Source organism: Salvelinus namaycush, unplaced genomic scaffold (assembly GCF_016432855.1).
Source record: "Salvelinus namaycush isolate Seneca unplaced genomic scaffold, SaNama_1.0 Scaffold1329, whole genome shotgun sequence".
Classification (NCBI taxonomy): Eukaryota; Metazoa; Chordata; class Actinopteri; order Salmoniformes; family Salmonidae; genus Salvelinus; species Salvelinus namaycush.
The window spans coordinates 27184-52973 of record NW_024058041.1 but is presented as its reverse complement, the minus strand read 5'-3'; the positions used below and the strand labels follow the sequence as shown (position 1 = coordinate 52973).

The 25790-nt window shown below is 45.9% G+C and overlaps 2 protein-coding genes and 1 pseudogene across 2 annotated transcripts; 1 reads left to right on the top strand and 2 right to left on the bottom strand.

Annotated features, from left to right (window-relative positions):
- Nucleotides 1-2739: 2739 nt before the first annotated feature.
- LOC120036438 (pyruvate dehydrogenase [acetyl-transferring]-phosphatase 1, mitochondrial-like) lies at nucleotides 2740-10425 on the bottom strand. The gene is made up of 9 exons (XM_038982873.1): nucleotides 10361-10425; nucleotides 8117-8513; nucleotides 5797-5964; nucleotides 5503-5714; nucleotides 4989-5070; nucleotides 4773-4867; nucleotides 4490-4658; nucleotides 3621-3839; nucleotides 2740-3431 (listed from the first exon to the last, which is right to left on the bottom strand). Exons 2-9 carry the CDS (start codon nucleotides 8363-8365, stop codon nucleotides 3051-3053), a joined length of 1575 nt encoding a protein of 524 aa, XP_038838801.1. The 5' UTR covers nucleotides 8366-8513; nucleotides 10361-10425; the 3' UTR covers nucleotides 2740-3050.
- Nucleotides 10426-10886: 461 nt separating this feature from the next.
- LOC120036436 (meckelin-like) lies at nucleotides 10887-21770 on the bottom strand. The gene is made up of 28 exons (XM_038982872.1): nucleotides 21584-21770; nucleotides 21046-21134; nucleotides 20602-20692; nucleotides 20381-20480; nucleotides 19892-19958; nucleotides 19722-19793; nucleotides 19380-19442; nucleotides 19090-19244; nucleotides 18818-18926; nucleotides 18643-18729; nucleotides 18292-18357; nucleotides 17831-17984; nucleotides 17462-17582; nucleotides 17257-17362; nucleotides 17106-17162; nucleotides 16911-17009; nucleotides 16642-16740; nucleotides 16270-16359; nucleotides 14926-15025; nucleotides 14696-14841; nucleotides 14293-14433; nucleotides 14110-14190; nucleotides 13857-13973; nucleotides 13627-13743; nucleotides 13216-13323; nucleotides 12434-12536; nucleotides 11602-11744; nucleotides 10887-11508 (listed from the first exon to the last, which is right to left on the bottom strand). Exons 1-28 carry the CDS (start codon nucleotides 21768-21770, stop codon nucleotides 11428-11430), a joined length of 2949 nt encoding a protein of 982 aa, XP_038838800.1. The 3' UTR covers nucleotides 10887-11427.
- A 130-nt stretch (nucleotides 21771-21900) lies between these two features.
- On the top strand, nucleotides 21901-25158 carry LOC120036437 (annotated as a pseudogene).
- The last annotated feature ends 632 nt before the right edge of the window (nucleotides 25159-25790 follow it).

Genomic DNA, 25790 nt, shown 5'->3' with positions numbered 1-25790 from the left:
TAACACCAGCATAAACACGCAACACAGTCCAATAACACCAGCATAAACATGTAACACAGTCCAATAACACCAGCATAAACATGTAACACAGTCCAATAACACCAGCATAAACATGTAACACAGTCCAATAACACCTGCATAAACATGTAACACAGTCCAATAACACCTGCATAAACATGTAACACCACAGTCCAATAACACCAGCATAAAGAAAATAGCCCATGAAGTACCCTCCTTCCAAACACAACCTTACTTCAGAAATACACTCATTATGCCAGTAAGACATGCTGAGAATGATAAACACAATACCCACTGACACACACGATGCAGGTATGCACACACACAAACTAAACACACAAATTCCCATTATCAAAACAAGTCTACACACCAAACACATAGATTGGTAACTAAGGACAGAAAAACCTAGGAGAATAACAATCCTGCCTAGAGGTCACTGAATCAAATAAATTAAACACGTGTGCATGCGGACGTCTCAGTCATATTTCTGTGTAAGGGATCTTCCAATAAGGTTCTCTGACTACTAGCGCCATCTAGTGGCTGACAATGGACACGTCTGAGTTACTGACTGACTCCACCGCAGAATGAGTGCAGAGTGTGAACATAATATGAACCAGACTGGTTACATTACAAGGACTCTCCTTGCTATCAAAGTAGCCAAAAAAAGCACCACTGATTACTGATCCAACTACACAAACTAGAAGATAACTCCGTTTCAGGCAGACAGGGACACAGATTAAGCCTACTCCAGAGCTGCAAAGCAATAGGGGGTTTTTGTTGGGGAGAGTGCGGAGCGAGAGGGTGAGCTGTACTCTGTACTGCCTTGGTCACTGTGGCCGCGTGTGACTAGGAGAATCTGTCAGAGAAATTACCATGACCTGAACACACACAAATACACACCAGTGTAACTTGACACCTCGCTGGCTGACCTCTGGAATGGACTCAGTCTGCCTTGACCTTCTGAGAGCACCACGGGCACACAGTCCGGTCTGACCACATTCCAGGGGTGTGGCAGGAGAGAGTTAAAGACAGAGGCACTGCAGAACAGCACAACCAGGCAGCAATACGTACAGACAGGCAGAACACAATCTAACATGTGTAGTAGCCATTGTGTATAGTCAGTGTTTTATTAAAATTTTCCAAATACAAAAAAACTTTAATCTCAAGCCCAAACAGGTAAAGACACTGTACATACATACCTGTCACATCTCATATAATTGTGGATAAATACCTGCGACATATTAAAAGTTGCATAAATAACCTTCAAGTATTCAGCCAGCGTCCAGACAGAGCCACCTTCAGTTTTACATTCTATCCTCTCCTAAATATACACCACCATAAGATAAACAACCTCATATTATGCACACCCTTCATTTGACCTATAAAAGCCTAGAACCACACCACCATGGTTAGTGTCCTACCAACAATGACTAATTCTGTCTCTGTTTCAGTCACTCCTGGAGGTTTGGCATGAACATGACTGGAGATGGTTACAGTTCAATTTCTAATTCCATGGTTACCTCAGACAGAGCTCTGACACCAGGCTAGCAATGAATCACTGTTAAAAACTAAAAAGTTTACTTTTTAAAACATTTTTGTTAAAATACACACCATGTAAGCATGATGACGTTAGTATACCATATCCCCCCGTATGAGCGTATAATTGTCAAAAAAACGAGAGGTTCAACCACTATGTTCCTTTGAAACATGTATACTCCGCAACCCTAAAACAATAAGCGTCTGATCACACACCCCTCTCTCTCTCTCCTCTACAGAATACCACCACTCCTTCAGTCTGCTGTAGAATCAGACACACTCAGCGCATAACAAACCTGATTGCTTTGGGTGAGTAGTTGTGATAGAGGTGTTGGATCTAAAGCCTGCACACTACGTAGCTCTACTGGTTCCTATCTTAGTGATGCCGTCTGTCTCAGAGCAATAAAATCTGCTCAAATCTGCTTTATAGACACAGGCAGTTATTCCTCTCTAAGGTTGACAAAACAGTCAACGTTTGAAATCAGATTAAAAACATTTTAAATAAACATTATTAAAAATATAAGATAACAAGAAGTGTGCCTGGGAGCTCTTGGCTGTCTGTCTGTAACAAGTATAAAGGACACTGATCCATCCAATGACAGAACACAGACAGACAGAGCCCTACTACGTAACAGCAGAGCCATGCGGTAGAGCCAGGATGGAGGCCAGTTGCAGCTCTAGAGCAAGACAGATGCTGCAACTGCACAGCACAGAATCTGTGATATGAAAGAGGGATGTTTGTAGAGTAGACAGGCCAGATTGAACAAACACAAAGGCTGCCACCGTATCATTACCTCAATGCTCAGACAACATAGTTATAAAGCAGAAAACTCTTTTGGCACAAATGAAAGTTTCCTATGGGCAGAGACTGTGACAGAGCAGAGCAGCTGCAGGGAGGTTGATCAAATATCCTTTAAAAGCTTCATACACACACAAGGCCACAAAAGAGCCAACTTGTGATCAGTTTCAGCAAGCATTTCAACAATCCACATGACCAGGACTGTGTGCTCACATGTGCACATACTGTATGTAACAGTATAACTTTAAACCGTCCCCTCGCCCCGACACGGGCGCGAACCAGGGACCTTCTGCACACATCAACAACTGACACCCACGAAGCATCGTTACCCATCGCTCCACAAAAGCCGCGGCCCTTGCAGAGCAAGGGGAACCACTACATCTAGGTTTCAGAGCAAGTGACGTAACTGATTGAAACGCTACTAGCGCGTACCCGCTAACTAGCTAGCCATTTCACATCCGTTACATGTACACGCACCTCTTCAATAACAATCCTAAAATAAGGAGTCTGAAGGTAGGCAGTCCTCCCTCTGCAGGGTTAGTCCATAAACAGTATGTTTTGTGCGCATTTGGTAAAATAAAAATTAGGGCTTAACCATGTATCTGTAGCAAGACCCAGTCCTCACATCAGTGTTTTTCCTCCTAGAAAGTAAACTTCCTGTTCATGTCCACGTTCCCCTCTGATAGGCTGAGCTGGCTCAGGACTCCCCCCCTTGGCGCTGGTGTCCAACCACGTGTGGGTTGAACTGTGTGATGATGATGGTGATGTCGTCACGGTACATGCGGGCCAGTTCCTCAGGCAGAGACAGCATCTTGGACAGCGTCTCGTGGTCCACTGCTCCAAACTCATTGTTGCCCACCGCGTGGCGAATCAGGTGGGTGGCAGCGTTCTGGTCCTGGAACGCCAAGGAGGCACGGGCCTTCCTCTCAGCCAGCAGCCCCTGCATCTGTCCCAGGGTGACATGGTAACCCCCCACGGTGAGGGGCTGGCGCTGGTGGACCCCCGTTAGATACTCCCCTACGATCCGGACCACCTCCTGTCGGTGGAGCGTCTCCCACAGCCCGTCTGTACCCAGCACCTGCGGAGGAGCGACAAAGACCCTTAGTTAACAAAAGGAAACTTCTAACTACATAACTTCAGATATAGTTATGTGTTAATGGAGCACAATGCAAGTTTCTGTTCAAGAAAAGACAACAAAGCCTAATCAATCAATGAACGAAATCATGAATTGGTCAATCAGTCAATTGACCAATCCTTTGTCTCTCACCAGGAAGCGGTCCTGAGGTCGGAGGCGGTGGTGTGTGATCTCAGGCTCGGCCGTGAGGTAGGGAGGGGTGTGGTAATTGGGGGGGATGAACTTGGTGTGTTCGTTGTCATGGAGCTGGTCTGGTCCTGACTCCAACACACCTCGCTGCAAGTCAATGCTCCACTTGAACTTCACATCTCCAAACGCACGGAACGGCATCAGCAGGCCCAACAACCGGTCCTGACAGAGGGAGAGAAAGTGATAGAGGATATATGTTTGTTTTTACTTCATGTTTAACTGACCTGCTGCGCCACCGTTCTCTCTGGATGTGTAACAGTACTGACCTGCTGTGCCACCGTTCTCTCTGGATGTGTAACGGTACTGACCTGCTGTGCCACCGTTCTCTCTGGATGTGTAACGGTACTGACCTGCTGTGCCACCGTTCTCTCTGGATGTGTAACGGTACTGACCTGCTGTGCCACCATTCTCTCTGGATGTGTAACGGTACTGACCTGCTGTGCCACCGTTCTCTCTGGATGTATAACGGTACTGACCTGCTGTGCCACCGTTCTCTCTGGATGTGTAATGGTACTGACCTGCTGTGCCACCATTCTCTCTGGATGTGTAACGGTACTGACCTGCTGTGCCACCATTCTCTCTGGGTGTGTAACGGTACTGACCTGCTGTGCCACCGTTCTCTCTGGATGTGTAACGGTACTGACCTGCTGTGCCACCGTTCTCTCTGGATGTGTAACGGTACTGACCTGCCGTGCCACCGTTCTCTCTGGATGTGTAACAGTACTGACCTGCTGTGCCACCATTCTCTCTGGATGTGTAACGGTACTGACCTGCTGTGACACCGTTCTCTCTGGATGTGTAACGGTACTGACCTGTCGTACGACAGTCTTCTTCTCAGAGGGGGGGTGCTCCCCCTGGATGCGGGCCACCTCATTCTCATTCTGGGCGTTGTGGTCGTTGGAGAGCGTGTGAGCGCTGAACGAGCCGTCCTCCTCCTGGACCCCCAGCACCGCCCGGCCGTCGCCCGTGTTCGCTACATACCTACACAACCACAGTCAGAGGTCTCAGACACTCAGTCAGAGCAGACAGATGGAGACCATGCAGTACATATGGGAGCCAACAGAGAGATCCGTGGCTGTGGACTAGAGTACGTACAGATCGGATCCATCGATGTGAGCTACGCAGGCAGTCGCTCCAGAGAAGGCCACTCTCAGAACCCAGTAGTGGAGGAAGGAATTGGCATCTCCCACCTGGACAACACAACATAGGGATCAGCACTACACATTTATACCCAGGGCTGGATACTATGGTAACACAGAGACATCGATGGACAGAGGATAGAAGTCAAGGGGATAGAACACGGTCTCCCACCTGAGCCTCCAGAGACAGGTCACTGTCCAGTCTCTTAAAGGCACTCAGCAACGCCTCTCTGGGCCCTAGGCTCTCCCCTGGACTGGGAACACAATCACATACAATCAACTCCAACACTGAATAATGACCCATGTTTAATAACATTACTGATGCACCCTTATTACCCCATGCCTGTTGAGGTCTATGACTTGCTGTGTGTGTGTGTACCTGCTGAGGTCTATGAGTTCCTGTGTGTGTGTGTACCTGCTGAGGTCTATGAGTTCCTGTATGTGTGTGTGTGTGTGTCTGCTGAGGTCTATGAGTTCTTGTGTGTGTGTGTGTGTGTACCTGCTGAGGTCTATGAGGTCCTGTGTGTGTGTGTGGTGGGTACCTGCTGAGGTCTATGAGTTCCTGTGTGTGTGTGTGTGTGTGTGTGTGTATGTGTGTGTGTGTACCTGCTGAGGTCTATGAGTTCCTGTGTGTGTGTGTGTGTGTGTACCTACTGAGGTCTATGAGTTCCTGTGTGTGTGTGTACCTGCTGAGGTCTATGAGTTCCTGCCAGTAGGTTCTGAGGCTGTTGAAGTACATAGTCTGTGCCTCCCTGGTGAAGTAGTCGTTGGGGTGTTTGTGCCACTGCAGGATGGGGCTGAGGGGTCTGCCTGCCTCTACTGCCGACTCCAGCTCACACAGGGTCTCATGGGGCATCAAGGACATGGCTACGTAGTAGAACAACCTCTCACTCAGCGCCTGAGAAACAGACAGGTAGATGTTTTAACTGCACATCAAAACTAACTCGCAGATTATACACAATGACAGCAGAAACTTTTACCTGTGCACAGGCACAGCCCGCATGGCCGTCGAACACTCCCAGCAGCATCCCCCGCGTCTGCAGACAGGTGGCAGCACTGCGCCGGTCCTCGATGGGTGCGTTGGCAGGCAGCTGGTTACTGTCGAACCCCATCACCGACGACACATTCTTACCATCAAACTCTGGAACCTAGAACCAAAGCACACACTCATATTCGTATGGTCTCAGCGCAATCTTGAAGCTGTACTCGTTGTGTGTAAATGTGTGTATCGTCCACCCCTACCTTGAAGCTGTACTCGTTGTGTGTAAATGTGTGTATCGTCCTCCTCTACCTTGAAGCTGTACTCGTTGTGTGTAAATGTGTGTATCGTCCGCCCCTACCTTGAAGCTGTACTCGTTGTGTGTAAATGTGTGTATCGTCCACCCCTACCTTGAAGCTGTACTCGTTGTGTGTAAATGTGTGTATCGTCCGCCCCTACCTTGAAGCTGTACTCGTTGTGTGTAAATGTGTGTATCGTCCGTCCCTACCTTGAAGCTGTACTCGTTGTGTGTAAATGTGTGTATCGTCCGCCCCTACCTTGAAGCTGTACTCGTTGTGTGTAAATGTGTGTATCGTCCGTCCCTACCTTGAAGCTGTACTCGTTGTGTGTAAATGTGTGTATCGTCCGCCCCTACCTTGAAGCTGTACTCGTTGTGTGTAAATGTGTGTATCGTCCGCCCCTACCTTGAAGCTGTACTCGTTGTGTGTAAATGTGTGTATCGTCCGCCCCTACCTTGAAGCTGTACTCGTTGTGTGTAAATGTGTGTATCGTCCGTCCCTACCTTGAAGCTGTACTCGTTGTGTGTAAATGTCTGTATCGTCCGCCCCTACCTTGAAGCTGTACTCGTTGTGTGTAAATGTCTGTATCGTCCTCCCCTACCTTGAAGCTGTACTCGTTGTGTGTAAATGTGTGTATCGTCCACCCCTACCTTGAAGCTGTACTCGTTGTGTGTAAATGTGTGTATCGTCCTCCTCTACCTTGAAGCTGTACTCGTTGTGTGTATCGTCCACCCCTACCTTGAAGCTGTACTCGATGTGTGTAAATGTGTGTATCGTCCGCCCCTACCTTGAAGCTGTACTCGTTGTGTGTAAATGTGTGTATCGTCCGTCCCTACCTTGAAGCTGTACTCGTTGTGTGTAAATGTGTGTATCGTCCGCCCCTACCTTGAAGCTGTACTCATTGTGTGTAAATGTGTGTAACGTCCGCCCCTACCTTGAAGCTGTACTCGTTGTGTGTAAATGTGTGTATCGTCCACCCCTACCTTGAAGCTGTACTCGTTGTGTGTAAATGTGTGTATCGTCCGCCCCTACCTTGAAGCTGTACTCATTGTGTGTAAATGTGTGTAACGTCCGCCCCTACCTTGAAGCTGTACTCGTTGTGTGTAAATGTGTGTAATGTCCGCCCCTACCATGAAGCTGTACTCGTTGTGTGTAAATGTGTGTATCGTCCGCCCCTACCTTGAAGCTGTACTCGTTGTGTGTAAATGTGTGTATCGTCCGCCCCTACCTTGAAGCTGTACTCGTTGTGTGTAAATGTGTGTATCGTCCGCCCCTACCTTGAAGCTGTACTCATTGTGTGTAAATGTGTGTATCGTCCGCCCCTACCTTGAAGCTGTACTCGTTGTGTGTAAATGTGTGTATCGTCCGCCCCTACCTTGAAGCTGTACTCGTTGTGTGTAAATGTGTGTATCGTCCGCCCCTACCTTGAAGCTGTACTCATTGTGTGTAAATGTGTGTAACGTCCGCCCCTACCTTGAAGCTGTACTCGTTGTGTGTAAATGTGTGTATCGTCCGCCCCTACCTTGAAGCTGTACTCGTTGTGTGTAAATGTCTGTATCGTCCGCCCCTACCTTGAAGCTGTACTCGTTGTGTGTAAATGTGTGTATCGTTCCGTCCGCCCCTACCTTGAAGCTGTACTCGTTGTGTGTAAATGTGTGTATCGTCCACCCCTACCTTGAAGCTGTACTCGTTGTGTTTAAATGTGTGTATCGTTCGCTACTACCTTGAAGCTGTACTCGTTGTGTGTAAATGTGTGTATCGTCCACCCCTACCTTGAAGCTGTACTCATTGTGTTTAAATGTGTGTATCGTCCGCTACTACCTTGAAGCTGTACTCGTTGTGTGTAAATGTGTGTATCGTTCCGTCCGCCCCTACCTTGAAGCTGTACTCATTGTGTGTAAATGTGTGTATCGTCCTCCCCTACCTTGAAGCTGTACTCATTGTGTGTAAATGTGTGTATCGTCCTGCCCTACCTTGAAGCTGTACTCATTGTGTGTAAATGTGTGTATCGTCCGCCCTTACCTTGAAGCTGTACTCATTGGCCTTGAGGATTGAGTTGACCTGTGGGGGGGTGAGATTGTAGCTGTGGAGGTCAGGGCTCCTCCTATAGCCACGCACGGGCATGGCTGTCGGCCATATGGGGTGGGGCTGCGACGAGGTGGGCCGGTGGGAGGTGGGGCGGCAGGGGGGCTGCCGTTGGCATGGGAACAGGAAGGAACCCCAGAGCTTCGCCCGAGGGAAGCCTCGGAACAGCTGTGATGTCACGGGCATGGTGGCTCGCTCTGGGCGCACACACTCTCAGAGCACCGCTACACACACACACACTCTCAGAGCAGCGCCACACACACACACACTCTCAGAGCAGCGCCACACACACACACACACACACACTCTCAGAGCAGCGCCAACACTCCTACACCTACGGGAGACACCAGGAACTATGAGCTATGGACAAAAATGCAGCTTGTATCATCTGTATCATTCAGTCAACACAACCACGGCTTACTATGGCCTTTTGATTGTGTACACACCTCTCATTCAGTCAGTGTACATAAATTACTGACACGTAGTAACAGAGCTCCCGACAAAGGTACCATTACAGATCAATACAAACAAAAGGGACATGCAAATAACATAACAGATCAAGACAAGTAGTTATATCTTCCAACTGTATTTATTTTGATTGTGTGGTGAATAAGGGAGCTGGAACCAGTGACCTTGCTACAAGGAAACCTCCTGTGCAATAAAGGTCTGAGCCTCTTGGCAGAGGCTTTATTATGCTTTGAGGCAGATTGCACTCCAACAATGGAACACTGCATTCCAGTACTCTAGCTGACTAGTGTGACAGACTGGCACTAGGTTGCCAGGCTGTGTTGCCCCATAAAAGAGCCTTGCACCTCTACAGCAGTGGTTCTCAAACCTCTCCCCAGACGTTTCACAATTTAGATCTAGCTCTAAACTAGCTCACCTGATTCACCTATACAAAGGCTTGATGATTAGTTGACAAGTTGAATCAGGTGTGCTAGTTCTGGAATAGATCAAATACATGGAATGGCTCGAGGTCCCAAGGACAGGTTTGAGACCCGGTGTGCTACAGTGGTCGGCCACGGCTAGTCGTCTTCCAGGCTGTGTTGCTCCATGAAAGAGCCTTGCCCCTCTACAGGGGTCAGCCACCGCTAGTTGCCTGACAGACTATATATAGTCCTGTGAAGCGGCTCTGACATTTGCTCACTCCTGAAAGCCCAATCTTGTCCTACTGAACTAGATTCTCTCTTAACGGCATAGGCTATCCCTCTCTCTGCCCTTTCCCGCCTCCTAGATTAGGACCCCAGGGAGAGGAGCTACTGCTATTGTAACAGCTAATGGGGTTCCTAATAAAACATTTAAAAAATACAATAATTAAAGGGGCAATCAGCAGTTGTTAAATTACTGATATGGACCCATTGATTCTTGAAGAATATAACTTAGAAATGCCTTGATTTTAGTTCAACTGTCACACTCCACCAGAAGCCAAAATAAAAGCTGGTTTACCTTCAATGTTTGTAAACAAACACTATATAGCCTCACAACATGGTTTAAACTATTATTTTGATAGCATGGATGGTCAGTCCTTGCATCCATAACTCTGTCTATGAATTTGAGAGTAGATACATTTCTCCAGCCCTATCTCTCAGCATTTTACCGAAACAGGGGCCGGGATTTCGCTTTCTTATTGTTTCTACTGCTGATTGACGCTTTAATCTAGCTATTTGTAGCAAAGGGGTAATGCGTGCAGCTGCCTTTATCGGTCGAAAGAGACCCAGGCACGGCTGAAATACACGTAACCACCCGGTACTAGTTAAAATACCGCTCAAACCTCCAGTCTATAACCAGATACCACGGCCTATCCCTGGCTAGGCCTGACTGCTATTGATTTGCCATATTGTTTCAGTACAGTTCAGAGTCAGTTTTCTTTGTACTTAGATTAAATCGACATCAATATCTACATAGTTCCCAATAGCGAATAATCCCAAATACAAGCCAGCACATTGTTACGTATTAATTTGATGGGCCGACAGTCTACTCTACTGCTGGGTAGTAACGTTGGCTAGCGATGATCTAGCTATGCGTCACCGCAAGCCAGCTAAAAACACCACTCCTCCTTCAGTCCTTGTACATTACTGTCACCGTAACAAAGCTCACAACATATAACAGAAGTTAGTTATCAATGCATTAACACATACTGCACAAAAGTAACATGCCAAATACATTTATCTAGCCACCAACCTTATTTTCTGAGTTTACTATTTCGTTTTCCTACGCTACCCACCCTCCTGCATCTCTCTCTCCAGCTCACAATATACTAAACGCTGATTGGCTCACCTCTCTGAAAGAGATCTGACTGGCTTGTTAACCCTTTGCACGCTGCTGGGGGTGTGTGACAGACTTTCAAGCACCAAAATGATGTCAAGATCTCTATTCATCATGAACGATTTGCAAAATAACACCCAGTGTAGTAAAGGAACAGGTGAACGGAACCTACTGGCTGCAGCTCCTACTGGCCCTGGAGCAGAGCTGGGCCTACTCTGTTATCTAGTTTTATAGCACCATAATGTCATCACACTTCAGCAGAAGAGATATTTGCTGGCACGTTAGGTTAGTAATTGATGATGCCACTACAGCAGCCAATAGCTAATGTGTAGGTGGTTTTAAGTACCACAATCCATCTACCTTCACCTCTCTCTAACTACAGGGCCAATAACAGAGGAAGCGAATTAAGAGACAATATAAAATCAGACACATTGTTTTAATTTGTAAAAACATATCACATAGAAAAACTGAATTACAAAATGTACATCATCGACCCTGTGAAGAACATGTACAAAATACTGTGTAAACAAGTAGAAAAGCATTTGTCAAAAAAAAAAGAGGCTGCCAAAGCTGTAAACAAAACAATTAAACCACGCTAGTCACACAGCTACCAAGGCTGTTACATGCTAACAAGGCATGGCATACTATAGTCTATACCACTCAAGCTCAACTCTGGCCAGTTCCACTGCTTTTTTCAGATTTAGAGCTGGGACATCAGGTGGGTGTAATTAATTATCATGTAGAACAGAAAACTAGCAGGCTCCAGACCTCGTAGGGTAGGAGTTGAATACCCCTGTCACACTTTTTCTCCATCTCTAGCAAACACAGCTGATTGATCAAATTGCATTCTAAACTGAAGATCATGATTAGTTGATTATTGGAGTAAGGTGTGTTAGCTGGGGCAAAACTGTGACACCAATCAGGCCCCGAGGACTGGAATTGACTGCGCCTGGTCTATACTTTCACCATTCTGACAGCAGAAACTAGATCAGGAATCTCTGGTCCACCAATGTTTTGTTGGCCAGGTTTCTCCGCCCAATACCGTTACGGATTAACCGAAAGATCTAGAATAGAAAATAAATCAAATGTTATTTTTTGCTGTTATACAACTAACACAAACAAACAAAGACAGGTACAAGTACACCCACAATACTGACCATTTGCTGTACGTATGTGAGTACGCCTGCCAGTATGAAGCTCTGTGCTCCCAGGTCGACCACACAGAAGAAGAGCGTGTCAAAGATCAACAGAGTGGCTTCATTTCCATAGAACAGCACGTCACTGAACGAATGGGACTCATCTGTCAGAGTTGAATAAAGACATATTTCAGAGGTCATACAGGTGTACAGGCTTGTTCACAGACCACACTGCCATTTATCTGCAGCCCACACAGTGTGTGTAATGTAGTAATATAGACAGCATGTTACTGTTGTATCTGCCATGTTTTGAGATATATACAGTACCAGTCAAAAGTTGACACACTCAAGGGTTTTACTTTATTTTTTACAATTTTCTACATTATAGAATAATAGTGAAGACATCAAAACTATGAAATAACACATATGGAATCATGAAGTAACCAAAAAAGTGTTAAACAAATCAAAATATATTTTATATTTGAGATTCTTCAAAGTAGCCACCTGTTAATTGAAATGCATTCCAGGTGACTACCTCATGAAGCTGGTTGAGAGAAGTTCAAGAGTGTACAGAGCTGTCATCAAGGCAAAGGGTGGCTACTTTGAAGAATCTCAAATCTCAAATATATTTTGATTTGTTTAACACATTTTTGGTTAGTACATGATTCAATGTGTTATTTCATAGTTTTGATGTCTTCACTATTATTCTACAATGTAAAAATAAAGAAAAACCCTTGAATGAGTAGGTGTGTCCAAACTTTTGACTGGTACTGTATATACATATAAACTATTGGAACCAAGATTGAAAAAGAAGTGATGTTGGCACAAGATGGAGGGAAGGTTGCAGCATAACCGTTGTAGAAGATGCTCTTGTCCATAGGCTCCATGAACTCCATCCCTATGACTCTCTCAAAAAACAGTTTGTCTCTCACAACGTATTCCATGTCCCGATGGGCCTACAGAGAATACAACATAACATCAGGAAAGGGTGTGTGTGAAAATATTTAGACAGTTCCCAGGAAGTGACTCATGGTGTGTTGTGTGTGTGGTATGTTGATATCTTACATGGTCTATGACAGATCCTAGGAAACGGTTCATGGTGTGGTATGTTGATATCTTACATGGTCTATGACAGATCCTAGGAAACGGTTCATGGTGTGTGGTATGTTGATATCTTACATGGTCTATGACAGATCCTAGGAAACGGTTCATGGTGTGTGGTATGTTGATATCTTACATGGTCTATGACAGATCCTAGGAAACGGTTCATGGTGTGGTATGTTGATATCTTACATGGTCTATGACAGATCCTAGGAAACGGTTCATGGTGTGTGGTATGTTGATATCTTACATGGTCTATGACAGATCCTAGGAAACGGTTCATGGTGTGGTATGTTGATATCTTACATGGTCTATGACAGATCCTAGGAAACGGTTCATGGTGTGGTATGTTGATATCTTACATGGTCTATGACAGATCCTAGGAAACGGTTCATGGTGTGGTATGTTGATATCTTACATGGTCTATGACAGATCCTAGGAAACGGTTCATGGTGTGTGGTATGTTGATATCTTACATGGTCTATGACAGATCCTAGGAAACGGTTCATGGTGTGTGGTATGTTGATATCTTACATGGTCTATGACAGATCCTAGGAAACGGTTCATGGTGTGGTAGGCTTTGGTGCTCTGGTCAAAGGGGTGTCCCGAGGCTGCGTCCACCAACCGCGACGGTCCATTTCTCTGTTAGAGACAAACACAGATATACCTTTGAACAAGGTAAATATTTCCATGCCCTTGAGTGTACCTGACCCATCGAACTCTACGAAGTAATCTGAAATTATAAATCATGAAATGTGTTGTGACCTGAAATAATATGAAAACTGTGACAACTACATTTTTAAAAGCTTCAGACAGAGGCACGTTCAAAGTGGTACAACGTAACAGAATATTCTGATAGAAACACATTGCATAGAACAGACATGAATATCTTTCCTGTTGATTATGATGATCTCAAACAACACACACAGACACACACAGCCCCACCCTGCTGAGGGGCTCCAGGATGCGGTCGTACTGCAGGCGTAGGCGGCTGGTGATGGAGATCTGGAAGGTCTGAGTGTCTGTGTTGGGAAGGAGACCTCTCTGGCCACACAGAGACTCCTACAGGGAGAGAGAGGGAGAAAGGGTTGAATAGCTTTTTATATCGGAACGAAATAAACACATCCCAATTCCAAACCCACACACTCTCTGTCTGTCTCTCTGTGTGTACGTACAGCCTCTCTCTTGAGGTTGATGTTCATCTCCTCCATGTTGGTGTCAGCGTGGCCGTGGACGGAGCGCCCGTGGATGTAGTAACCAAAACACCTGTGGGACAGCAGCAGCACCGAGATCTAAGACAGAAGAAAAATGTTGTTTAAATGACTGATAGCATTAAAACAGCAGCAGTTCATCAGCCCATCTCACTTTTACAAAATGTGCACGGCAGCTGAGACACACACTGTACATGCTGGTGAGAGTGATACTCACGTTGCTGATGGAGCATAGGTCCACAAACTGACGGATCTTATCCTCCACAAAACGCTCATGAAACGCAGTGAAGAAAATGATCTGCAGAGAGAAAGTGAAAGACACACAGTGAGAAAGCCTGTCCAGAGACCCACTCTGGTAACAGGTCCGACCAACGTCTGCAGTTCATAGGGGTGTACCTACCTGCAGCAGTCCAATGCAGAGCCAGAGGGTGGCGGCCAGGCCATAGCGCAGCGTCAGGCTGTAGGGAGGGGAGTAGGACTGAGGGGGGCGCTGGAGATCTGACCAGGGGTCCCTAAGGGCCAGACTGGAGAAGCCAACCACCTAGATACACAGGGAGAGAGAAAGAGAGAGCAACAGAGTCACAGAGAGAGCGTTAAGAAAGTGATTTGAAATGTATCAGGGGAGAGTGCTGCCATTTCTCTGATGGGAAAGAGAGAGTCACAGAGAGAGAGAGACAGAGGGGCAGGGAGAGACATAGACACAGAGACACAGACAAGGAGACAGAGAGATACAGAGACACAGACAGAGAGACACAGAGACTCAGACAAGGAGACAGAGAGAGGGAAGGAAGATGTGTGTGTACCTCCAGTAGGAAAAGCACAGCCATGATCTGGAAGGTGGGGCTGATCTTGCGTATGGTCTGAATCTCATTCCACTCGTTGGCCACAAAGTAGGTCCTCCAGATGCTGACAGGAGAAGGGTTGTGCTTCGCCTCACCGTTGCCATTGCCTTGCAACAACCCAAATCATGGTCACTTCTAATTCAGAGAGACAGAGGGGTAAAACAACTTTCAGAGAAAAGGGGACTACGTACCCTGGATGGTCTTGTTGGCTTTGCCGCGCGGTCTCTCCCAGTCTATGAAGAAGATATCCACTGACAACTGCTGGATCAGCTTATGGAGAAACTGCACAGTCTGGAGGACAGGAAGACAATTTAGACCAGTGGTATTCAAACTTTTTCAGCAGGGATCCCATTTCTTTCGGTAGAATTTCTCGTGACCCCACCCCAAATCTAATGACCAATATATCGATATCGGCCAATAATTCCACTGCTATTCGATAAATAGGATGAAAAAGGCAAATATGTTCCCTTTTTCCACCCAACTTTATTATTAGGATTAGGAGGCTCCAACACAAGGTTACCACAGGAAAGTGGGAAATCACTTCCTCAGCAAAACCTCTCACTATCCAAATCTGCATGTGCTTCAGGGAAGAGAACAGAGTTGTGAAGTAGTACAGATCCATGAACAAGTGACTGCTCAGCTGCAGTGTTTTCCCCGTAAAACACAAGGGTTATTCTTTGACTGTGCATGTTTATGTTAATGTTGTGTTCCGAACGTTGGGTCAGAATCTGTGTGTGGGTTTGAGTGTGTGCATGTGTGTTAAGTCATGTGGTGTTCCTAGGTGTGGATTGATGAGGCTTTCAGATCTTCTATTATGCCATTGGCACCTATGCCGCCACCTTGGCAAAAACTGTCAGAAAAATATAGTTTATTCTCCATAAGATTTGTTTAATGAAATTGTGAAATAATAGATAATTAGGATCCTTGGCATCCTAACGATGATAGTCAGAGGAGTTGGACTGCAAGTTTCAACAGATTCACCTATATTCACCTATATTAACACCAGTCCTATTTTCCTGACAGTTTTCCTATAGGTGTGCCACAAAGCAGTATCCTTAGCATTGGCACACAAAACAGAAAAGTATTACAATTTTGGAACTAGATGTTCATGCACATGTTTGAGGAAGTTACAGCATGTTATCCCCCCACCAGTGGTGAGAACCTGCTCTAGCTCTTACTACCATCATCTATGCCGTAGTTGGTTTTAGGTGGTATGAACCAATTTATATACTTTCACAACCTTAAAAATCTGTAAATGGACATTTTACATCAACAAATAACATTCAATAAATTTTATCTCTTACAAAATTAGGAGAACCAATATAAATAATTTACTAAATCACATTTAATTTTTCAAATAATCTGTACTGTACGCCCATTTAAAAAATATATATACTTTTTTTTAACGTGGCGACCCCACTGCAATTCCCCCGCGCCCACACTAGGGGTCGCTCCCCCGACTTTGAATACCACAATTTTAGACAAATAGAAGCATACACATAACACACGCTGTCAACAGGGTGGGATGGCCTCACCTTGAGAGCGAAGGCACAGCCCACATACGCCACAAACCTCTCCTCCTGCAGACCTGGTAACGGTAGCAGCACTGACACAAAATGCTGGGCCTAGACACACACACACACGTTTGAATGTTTTTAATGTTCTTGTATGGGAGGGGGAGAGGAAAAGAGGAGGGGAGGAGAAGAGAAAGACTTGCCTCCACCGTCTGAGTGTGCAGCCCAGGAGAAGAAAGAAGAGAAAAACCTTGAATAAAATCAGAATCTGTATAGACAGGAGTAAAGACCAGAGACAGGTCAGAGGTAAAGGTGTACAAGAGAGGGACAGGTCTGTTAGTGTGTGTGGGGGGGGCTGTGGTGTGGTGTGTGTCTGTGGGGGTCTCCATCTACCTTATAGAAGATGAGCCAGTACAGGCCTGTTCCCACGGTGATGAAGAAGAAGACGTTAGCCAGATCACCAGCGTAAAACAACAGGAACTTCAATACGGTCTGAGAGCAAGAAAAGGAGGGGTGAGAGACAGAGAAAAATAGAGAGGGAGAGGCAGAGAGAGAGAGAGAGGTCAGGGAGAGGTCAAAATATATGACAAACATGCAATCGAATTCTACATTTAAATAAATGCATTTGGGTGTTTAAAGGTTACAGGTTAAAGGTCAGGTACCTCCATGTCAATGAGAGGAGAGCCAATCCTCCTCTTCCAGCTGGCTGTCTTCACCAGGGAATACAGAACAGAAACGCCACCCAACACACCTAGGGCGATCTACACACACACACACACACTAATCATTATGGTCTTCACTATACATGCAATCGCAACAGCATTACCCTTCTCGTTCTCTGCCCCCTGGTTACTCACATCAGTCTTCATGTGAGCCTCAGTCTGGTCCATCTCATAGTCCACAGCAAACGACACCTAGAACACACACAAGTTACAGTGGGATCAGGGATGTGTGTGTGTGCTGTGATAGGCGTGTGTGATGTGTTTGTGTGTGTGATGTGTTACTCACAGAGACAGTCTGTGTGTTTGGGGCAGCGATGAGGACGTCTGAGTAGGTCACAGAGAGGAGAGGAGGGAACACCTGTCCCTTCTGAGTCCCTGGCACCAGCTGAAACCTATGTCACAAATACAAATACACACATACATGTTTTCACACCCTGCTAACATTGATGAATGCGTGTATTCCTACATGTGTGTTTGTGTGTGCAACTCACCCAATCCTGATGCTGCTTGCGATGCGTATGACTTTTGGCAGAGAGCCGAGGCTCTTCTCTCTCCCACTCAGAGTGTCCACCAGTAACACACGTCTCGATAGGTACCAGTCGTTCAAGTTACCTACATTTACATTTACATTTAAGTCATTTAGCAGACGCTCTTATCCAGAGCGACTTACAAGTTGGTGCATTCACCTTATGATATCCAGTGGAACAACCACTTTACAATAGTGCATCTAACTCTTTTAAGGGGGGGGGGGGGGGTTAGAAGGATTACCTACACACACACACACACACACACACACGTTATTCAAGATACCTGTTGAGGGAGAAAGGATTTAAAACAAATGTACCCCCTCCCACATTCACCGCGGTTGATGAACTTCCTGTTGTATTCTTGGTTGAGGTTGCGTGTGGGGAGGGGGAGCAGTCTCCTGTCCTCTCCTCGGCTCAGATCCACAAACACATCGTAGAATAAAGGCTCAGCATAAACACGCAACAGGTCTGCTACGGAGAGAACACACTACACACACAGACACATACGTAATAGAATTGGCGAGAACGCAAAACAACTGTCACCATGAGAAAACACCACAGCACATGTTGACGAGATAGAGACAGGGCTTGACTTGGGCAGGAGTTCACCGGAGCTGAGTCCCGGCACCTCAAATGTTCTACTGCTCGGGCTCCTGTTCCTCTTATAGAATATTACCTCAAAAGTATTGTGGAGCTTCTGCACCTAAATACTGTATAAACAGTAGTGGCATCCAAAATGAGTACCGGAACCTATTTCAGTCCAAGTCAAGCACTGGATAGAGGTAGAAACTCACAGTCTCCTGGTAGGCCGTGCCAAAGGTGTAAGCTGCCTCCTGTCTCCTGGCGGTGTCTGGACAGAGCTGGGAGAGGAGACAGTCACTTTCCTCATGTCAAAACTAATAATGATAACGACTGATCTATGACTGAGCTGTATCATGAAACACTGGCGTCTCAACACTGGAACCAGTGTGATGGAAAGAAGAACACCTTTAGGCTAGACTTGTGTGTCACTCAGGGCTCTGCTCCCAACCTCAGGTCGTTACAAATATTACTACAGTAGACAGCTCAGCTTGAAGGTCAATATGAATGTGGCAATGCAAGACTAGCCTTCACTAGTCAGGCTCAAGATGAACTTCCTGTTTTACCTGCAGGTTGTTTCCTCCCACTTTCTCCCATTGGAGGAAGTCTCCTCTGGCGTTGTAGACAGCAGCCACTAGGTTGATGTCTGTATTCTGAGAAAGAGAGACAACGCACGTAGAATCGGAGTGATCATCATAGGTGTTATGGTAATAGTGTTGGGTCAATGTGTGTGTTACGGACCCTGTTGCGTCCCTTGAAGCTGAATCCAGTGGGAAGTGGCTCTGTCTGCAGCACGCGGTTGGCCAGACCCGGCTGGTCCCCGTAGTAAAGCCATGGGAGATTGGCTCTCCTAAAGTCACAGGGGCAGGAATGGACAGTTCCATTGACTGATCTACTCCAGATTTGACATCATTGGTTGAAAACAGTGGTTAGAGACTCCAGAGCAAGAGTAGATCTTCGGAAGATGTTTTAGGGGTTATAGGTTAGGGGTCAGGAAAAGGGTTAGAGGTTACCAGTAGGATATGTCCTGTGTAGATCCCAGGGCTGCGGTAGCTCTGAAGATGGTGTTGTAGAGACCACAGGCATCGTTGACCACGCTGCTGAAGGAGTGCATGTTCATCACACACATGTTCCCCAATGCCTGGCATGCTGTCAGGTTAGTATACACCTGTACAACGCACACATACCAACACGGTCAGGTCAGAGAACACCTGCAGGACACACACCACACACACGGACAAGTGCACATAGATCGTCCAGGGACAGAAAGATGACCAGGTATTTGAGAGGCTGTATATTTTACCAAGCAGGCAGCTGCTGAAGAGTAGAGGTTTGTGGAGAACCATGCTGATTGCACAGGAAGGGACTACAGGGGGAACATACCAAACAGTGTTACAGTGTTACTATAACTCCACAGTCACATAACTACAGCAGGCTCACTGATGCTCTGGGCCCAGTTTTTCAAAAATTACAGTATCTACCTGGATTTCGCCTATCGGATAGGAATAAAACAGAGAAATAGAATGACTACAACGGAATACCCCATTCAAGTAAATTATTTGTTCTATTTCTATGCATTTAATCTTATCCGATAGACAAAATCCAGATAACATTTGAAAAACTGGGCCCTGTTGTGTTGACTTACCAGCTCGGCATAGTTGACGTTTGGGTTCACAGCTGTAGGGAGGTTGTTGGGAGGGAAACACATACCTCCAGCCTGTAAAGAAACACGACATATGATTCACAGATGCTCTAGACTTGTATTTCATTTTAAACCCATACGTCACACACGCGTATTATAGAGGGTGGGCTCACTAGGATGTTGGAACCACACATACAGGACTGCGAGGTGTTGATGAGGGAAGCCTGGCATCTTTGACACCTGAGACAAGAGAGCAGAGTCAGACAGACAGCCAGAGACAGTCAGACAGAGACAGACAGTAAACGGTTCAATCAGCAGAATCTTAACAAGTCATGCCATCTGAGAGTTTAGAGCAGAGACAGAGACAGTCAGACAGACAGACAGTAAACGGTTCAATCAGCAGAATCTTAACAAGTCATGCCATCTGAGAGTTTAGAGCAGACAGCCAGAGACAGTCAGACAGAGACAGACAGTAAACGGTTCAATCAGCAGAATCTTAACAAGTCATGCCATCTGAGAGTTTAGAGCAGAGACAGACAGAGACAGTCAGACAGACAGACAGTAAACGGTTCAATCAGCAGAATCTTAACAAGTCATGCCATCTGAGAGTTTAGAGCAGAAATATCAGTTGTTCTGCAGGAAGACTTGGCTGTGTCTGGTACCTGTCTCCGTAGCTGTCAGGGGCTGAGAGGGCAGGTTCAGCTCCGTTACACACCTCACACCTGGCCTCTTCCAGAGGGTTCCCCTGGACATCCCGCTCCACTACAGTACAACAATACAGCATTAGCATCACACAGCGCCGCACCATAAACGCCATCACATCCCCTGTAGATGTGGCTCCTCCAGCTGCTGTCTAACCCAGTATACTCCCAATTTTACTCACCCAGTATACTCCCAGACGGGCACTGACAGGTTCCCTGCTCAGTCAGACTGCCCGGACAGAGGATACACCCATAGCCATCCTCTGTTACTGCCTACAGGAGACAGGCAGAACAACACATGCAGTTCAGCACCAGTGGAGGCTGCTGAGGGGAGAACAGCTCATAATAATGGCTGGAACGTAGCAATGGAATGGCATTAAACACATAAAAACCATGTGTTTGATGTATTTGATACCATTCCACCTATTCCGCTCCAGCCATTACCATGAGCTGTCTCCCCAACTACGGTGCCACCAACCTCCTGTGTTCAGCACACTTGCCAGGACAATCTGTATTGATTGAGACCTTTAAACTGGTTGGTGAATGATAAGTCAATTGAAATAGCTGATTTTGTAATGAATTATTTGGTGTGATGTACTGTCTAGTAGTACGGAATAAGAACATACAGGTTTTTCTAGTGGACACTGCTGACAGGTGATGGAAGCTCCGTTGGTGGCGAGAACTCTGAACCCAGTCACACATTCACAAGACAGACCTGATGAAGGAGGAGAGGGTAATTGGTTAACACAAGAGATTATAACAGTAGACACAGGTGTAGGTTACGTTGTAAACCATCAGTGCCATTTCTCTCAGCAAACAATACCTGCAGCAATCTTATTGACTGATGAACCAGCTAACATAGTCTACATATAGGACAATGCAACTAGCAGGCCAGTTTACACTATATTAGCTGCATTATTATCCAATTTTAACCAGCTAGTTAGCCAGGTGGTTTACTGCAATTACATTCCTCCCCTATGATTCGCTACTGCTGTATTTAGGTACTATTTAGCAAAGATGGTTGAGCCTGTTCTATTCTTACACGTAACGTTTTAAACAAAGCGATTGACTCTACAACAAACCCGGACTGGAGTGGATTAGCGTACTGCTAATTAGGTAGCCGGTTAGTCACAGTATAACCAACAACACCATTGATAAACGCACCAGTTGCACTCGTACTCTGGTTCGGTCCGCATTTCACACAGGACTGACTGGAGATGTCGTAAAACTGTTCCACGCCGCAGTCTGAAGGACGCTGAAACGAAATCGTAAACTGCTGGGAGTGAAGTAAGTTTGATTTTATTGTTAGAAATAGTGCCAATCCGCACACAAGTAGCATCCCCGTTGCCATGGTAGAGAAACTGACTTCCTGTTATTTTACCCACAACCCCTTCTGTCTTTTGGGGCGTGCTCGCGCCACTTTTCTCGCGCCTCCTTACTTCCCCATAAAATGCGCGCATGTGGCAGCTCGTGCACAGTTAATGTGGTTGGGCTCGTGAAGGGACAATATTTCGACCTATCAGAATCACACAAAATTACGATATAAAGGGTTAAAATACAGAGGAGCCAGAGTTGTTATGGTTTTCATCTGGTAAGTAATTTGAGGAGTTGAGCTGTTTACCCTTTTAACTGAAATATTCTTAAATGTTTCGTCTTACAGGGCAGGCTAGCTAGTCTAATTTCACAGCCACTGTGCCTCCGGGCTAACTAGCTAGCCAACCAGGTGTTCATCATAATAATGTACCGCGTGCCAGCGTTCATCAGTTGTGTTGTTGGTTACTTAAAGTGTTAAATTTCTATGGAAATTCTGGAATTTGGATGTTCTTAATATAAGTAAAAAATAATGTGCCCATTTAAATGTTTATCCTTTTGTTGCTTTTCTTAAAATGTATTAAATAACTCGATTTCTGCTTCATGTTAGACACTTTTTTTTTTTGTATCCGTTTCCAGATCTCTGGTTGCCAGATAAAAGGAGTTAAATATGACCATAGTACTTCGGTTGCAGGGTCTGAATATTGAGGCCGGGACTGAAGACATACGCAGATTCTTTACCAATTTGTACATCCCAGAAGGTGGTGTATATATTATAGGAGGACACCTTGGTGAAGCGTTCATTGTGTTCACTACAGAGAGAGATGGCCAGCACGCAATGAGGCGCTCTGGAACTCTTCTTAAAAAGTCTCCGGTGAGCCTACATATTAGTAGCATCGCAGAACTGCAACGAAAAATGGAGTCCAAACTACTGAGGGAGAAGCTCCTTCCAGGGCAGGTACCTGAGAAGAAGCCTTTGCTGACCCCGGCAGCACCCTTGCCCGACCCTGCCACAGCCCTACTGTTCGGCCTTGTTGCTGTTATCCAAGGACTGCAGTCTAATCAGCCAGGAGAGCACAACAAAGCGACAGCAGCACCTGGTCCTGTGCTCAGGGCCGATAGCCCAGCTGTCGGTTGTGTGCTCAGGGCCGATAGCGCAACTGTCGGTTCTGTGCTCAGGGCTAATAACACAGCTGTGCCTGGGGGTGAGCTAAGGAGACCAGAAGAGGCTTACAGGCCAAGGCCAGGCTACGTCAGGCTCTTTGGCCTGCCAGAGACTGTCACCAGCCAGGAGATCTGCCACTTCTTCAAAGGCCTGTTGGTCCAGGATGTGATAGCTAATGTGAAGCTGGGCGTGAGACAGGGCTGCCTTGTAAAGTTTGGGCATGCCCAGGACGCATGTGATGCCCTAAGCTTCAACCACCAGCAACTGGGCCGCATCAGCGTGGAGGTCCGTAGGGCCTCTGAGGAGATGTGGAGCTATGCCATCCAGCAGTGTCAGAACCCTTCATATGACCCCTTGGAAAACCCCTTGTATTGGCCCACAACCCAGAGAGATAGAACCTCGTACAACCCCCAAGAAATACCCTCGTATACAATCCAGAGAGATGGACCCTCATTAGAATCCAAGGAAATGCAGCACCAGGAAAGGGCAAGGCCCTCATACAGAACCCAAAGACAAAGCTTGTATGAGCCTGACAGAGAAACACACAGGACCTGGGCCAAGAGGCACTCTGAGGACAGGTCACGGTCAGCGAAGAGGCCCGGATCCTGCGAGTCCCCGAGCATGGAGTACTGTATTATGGCCAAAAATCTATCCAAAACAATAACGAAGAATGAGATAAAAGAATTGTTTGGCTGTCCGAACATCGCCAACAGCAAAATATTACACTTACTGTATAAGGATAGCGAGAGGACAGATACAACGTTTGTAATATTCGACCAAACGGAAGACTACGTTTATGCTTTGAACCTCAACGGCTGCCATGTTGGTTCCCAGGCCATAGACGTCTCATCTGTCACCAAGGAGAAGCTGCAAGCCATGTTGTCAACTGGGAGACACCATGGAAACCCCAAGACAACACCAGCAGTGTCAGAGCGAAGCGAGCAGAAACAGATTGAGACCCCGGGTGAGACCGTTTCCCACAGCACAGACGTGTTTCCGTACAAAACCGCCAGTCAGACGTGACGAAAATAAGATATTTGTTCTGCGGCCTTCCTCTGACTGAACAGTTTATCTACATTCTGCGTGATCAAGATGGCATCGGTGAGGCTGTGGCTCAGTTTAAAACTGAGGATTTTGCCACACAGGCCCAGAAACGACATGGCAAGACATATATGGGGACCAGCGTGCTGCTCACCTGTATCAGCTTCCAGCAGATGGAGGACATCTAGAAAAGGAATGAGTGAGGAAAGACAACCTACTCCTCATATTTACATTTGTCATTTAGCAGTCACTCTACAATAGTGAGTGCATACTTTTTTCTACTGGTCCCCCGTGGGAATTAAAACCCAAACCTTAGCGTTGCAAGCGCCATGCTATACCAACTGAGAAATACCGGACAACTGTTGACCAAAGCCACATGGGGATCTGGTTGGAAGTAGTGGACTCTATGGAGGATAGGGTGTCATCTGAGATTGTCCCTAAAACTCTAAAGATGGCACTTTAGGACTGAGCTCATCACTGGAATGAGCATCCTTGAGGCGTAGTGGCTTCGAGAAGTGTAAACTCCATACCCTCCAGTCAGGCAACAGTTACATTTTGGACAAGTCTAAACTGGATATGAGTCAATATCCATTGTTATTGAATGATTCCAACTTTAATTTCAAGACCTCCCATGGTATAGAGACCCTTTAATATTTCTATAATACCAATGGCGGCAAATCATTCTACACCTACAGGTTGATTTAAATGCATTTCAAACTGTGCAACATTGTGACAATGTTTGAAAACCAGCAACAGTATATCAGGCAACAGGACAGCATTTAATTTCTCTTCTGACATTCCTTATTTCTTATTTATAAAAATGACTTAATGAAACCAATATTTGTTTATTTTTGTCACTAATTAAATGTTACCAAAGTGACCTGATTTTGATTCAAACTCTTATTAAACTGTTTTCAATTATGCTAGTATGTCAATTCACTGTTTATGGTAGATTTAAGGTCAACTTGAGAGCCAGCAACATTTCTCGCGCAGCTGGAGAAGCATAGATGATACCACTGAGACAGTTTATTTTCAGTTCCCGATTTTGTTGGATCAGATAAAATACAACTCATAGAATCCCCTGGGTGATGCACAGTTCCAGTTTTACATCGAAGGAACAATATCCTCCATACTGTGCATTTGGAGAGTACTCTAAAATGGATTGAATACATTTTGCCCCTCAATCTACACACAATGTTTGCAAATTTATTACAAATAAAAAGCATACCTTATTCACAAATATTCAGACCCTTTGCTATTAGACTCAATTGAGCTCTGGTGCATCCTGTATCCATTGATCATCCTTGATGTTTCTGCAACTTGTTTGTAGTCCACCTGTGGTAAATTAAATTGATTGGACATGATTTGGCATACCAGTCTATATAATGTACCACAGTTGACAGTGCATGTCAGAGCAAGAAGTTTGGAACCACCAAGACTTCCTAGAGCTAGTGTAACGGATGTGAAATGGCTAGCTAGTTAGCGGGTACGCGCTAGTAGCATTTCAATCAGTTACGTCACTTGCTCTGAGACTTAAGTAGTGTTGCCCCTTGCTCTGCAAGGGCCGTGGCCTTTGTGGAGCGATGGGTAACGATGCTTCGTGGGCGACCGTTGTTGATGTGTGCAGAGGGTCCCTGGTTCGCGCCCGGGTCGGGGCGAGGGGACGGTTTAAAGTTATACTGTTACACTGGCTGCAGTCAGGGCCTTGGTCAGGGAGGTTATCAAGAACCCGATGGTCATTGACAGAGCTCCAGTGTTCCTCTGTGGAGAACCTTGGAGTTTGCTAAAATGCACCTAAAAGACTTTCAGACCATGAGGAACAAGATTCTCTGGTCTGATGAAACCAAGGTTGAA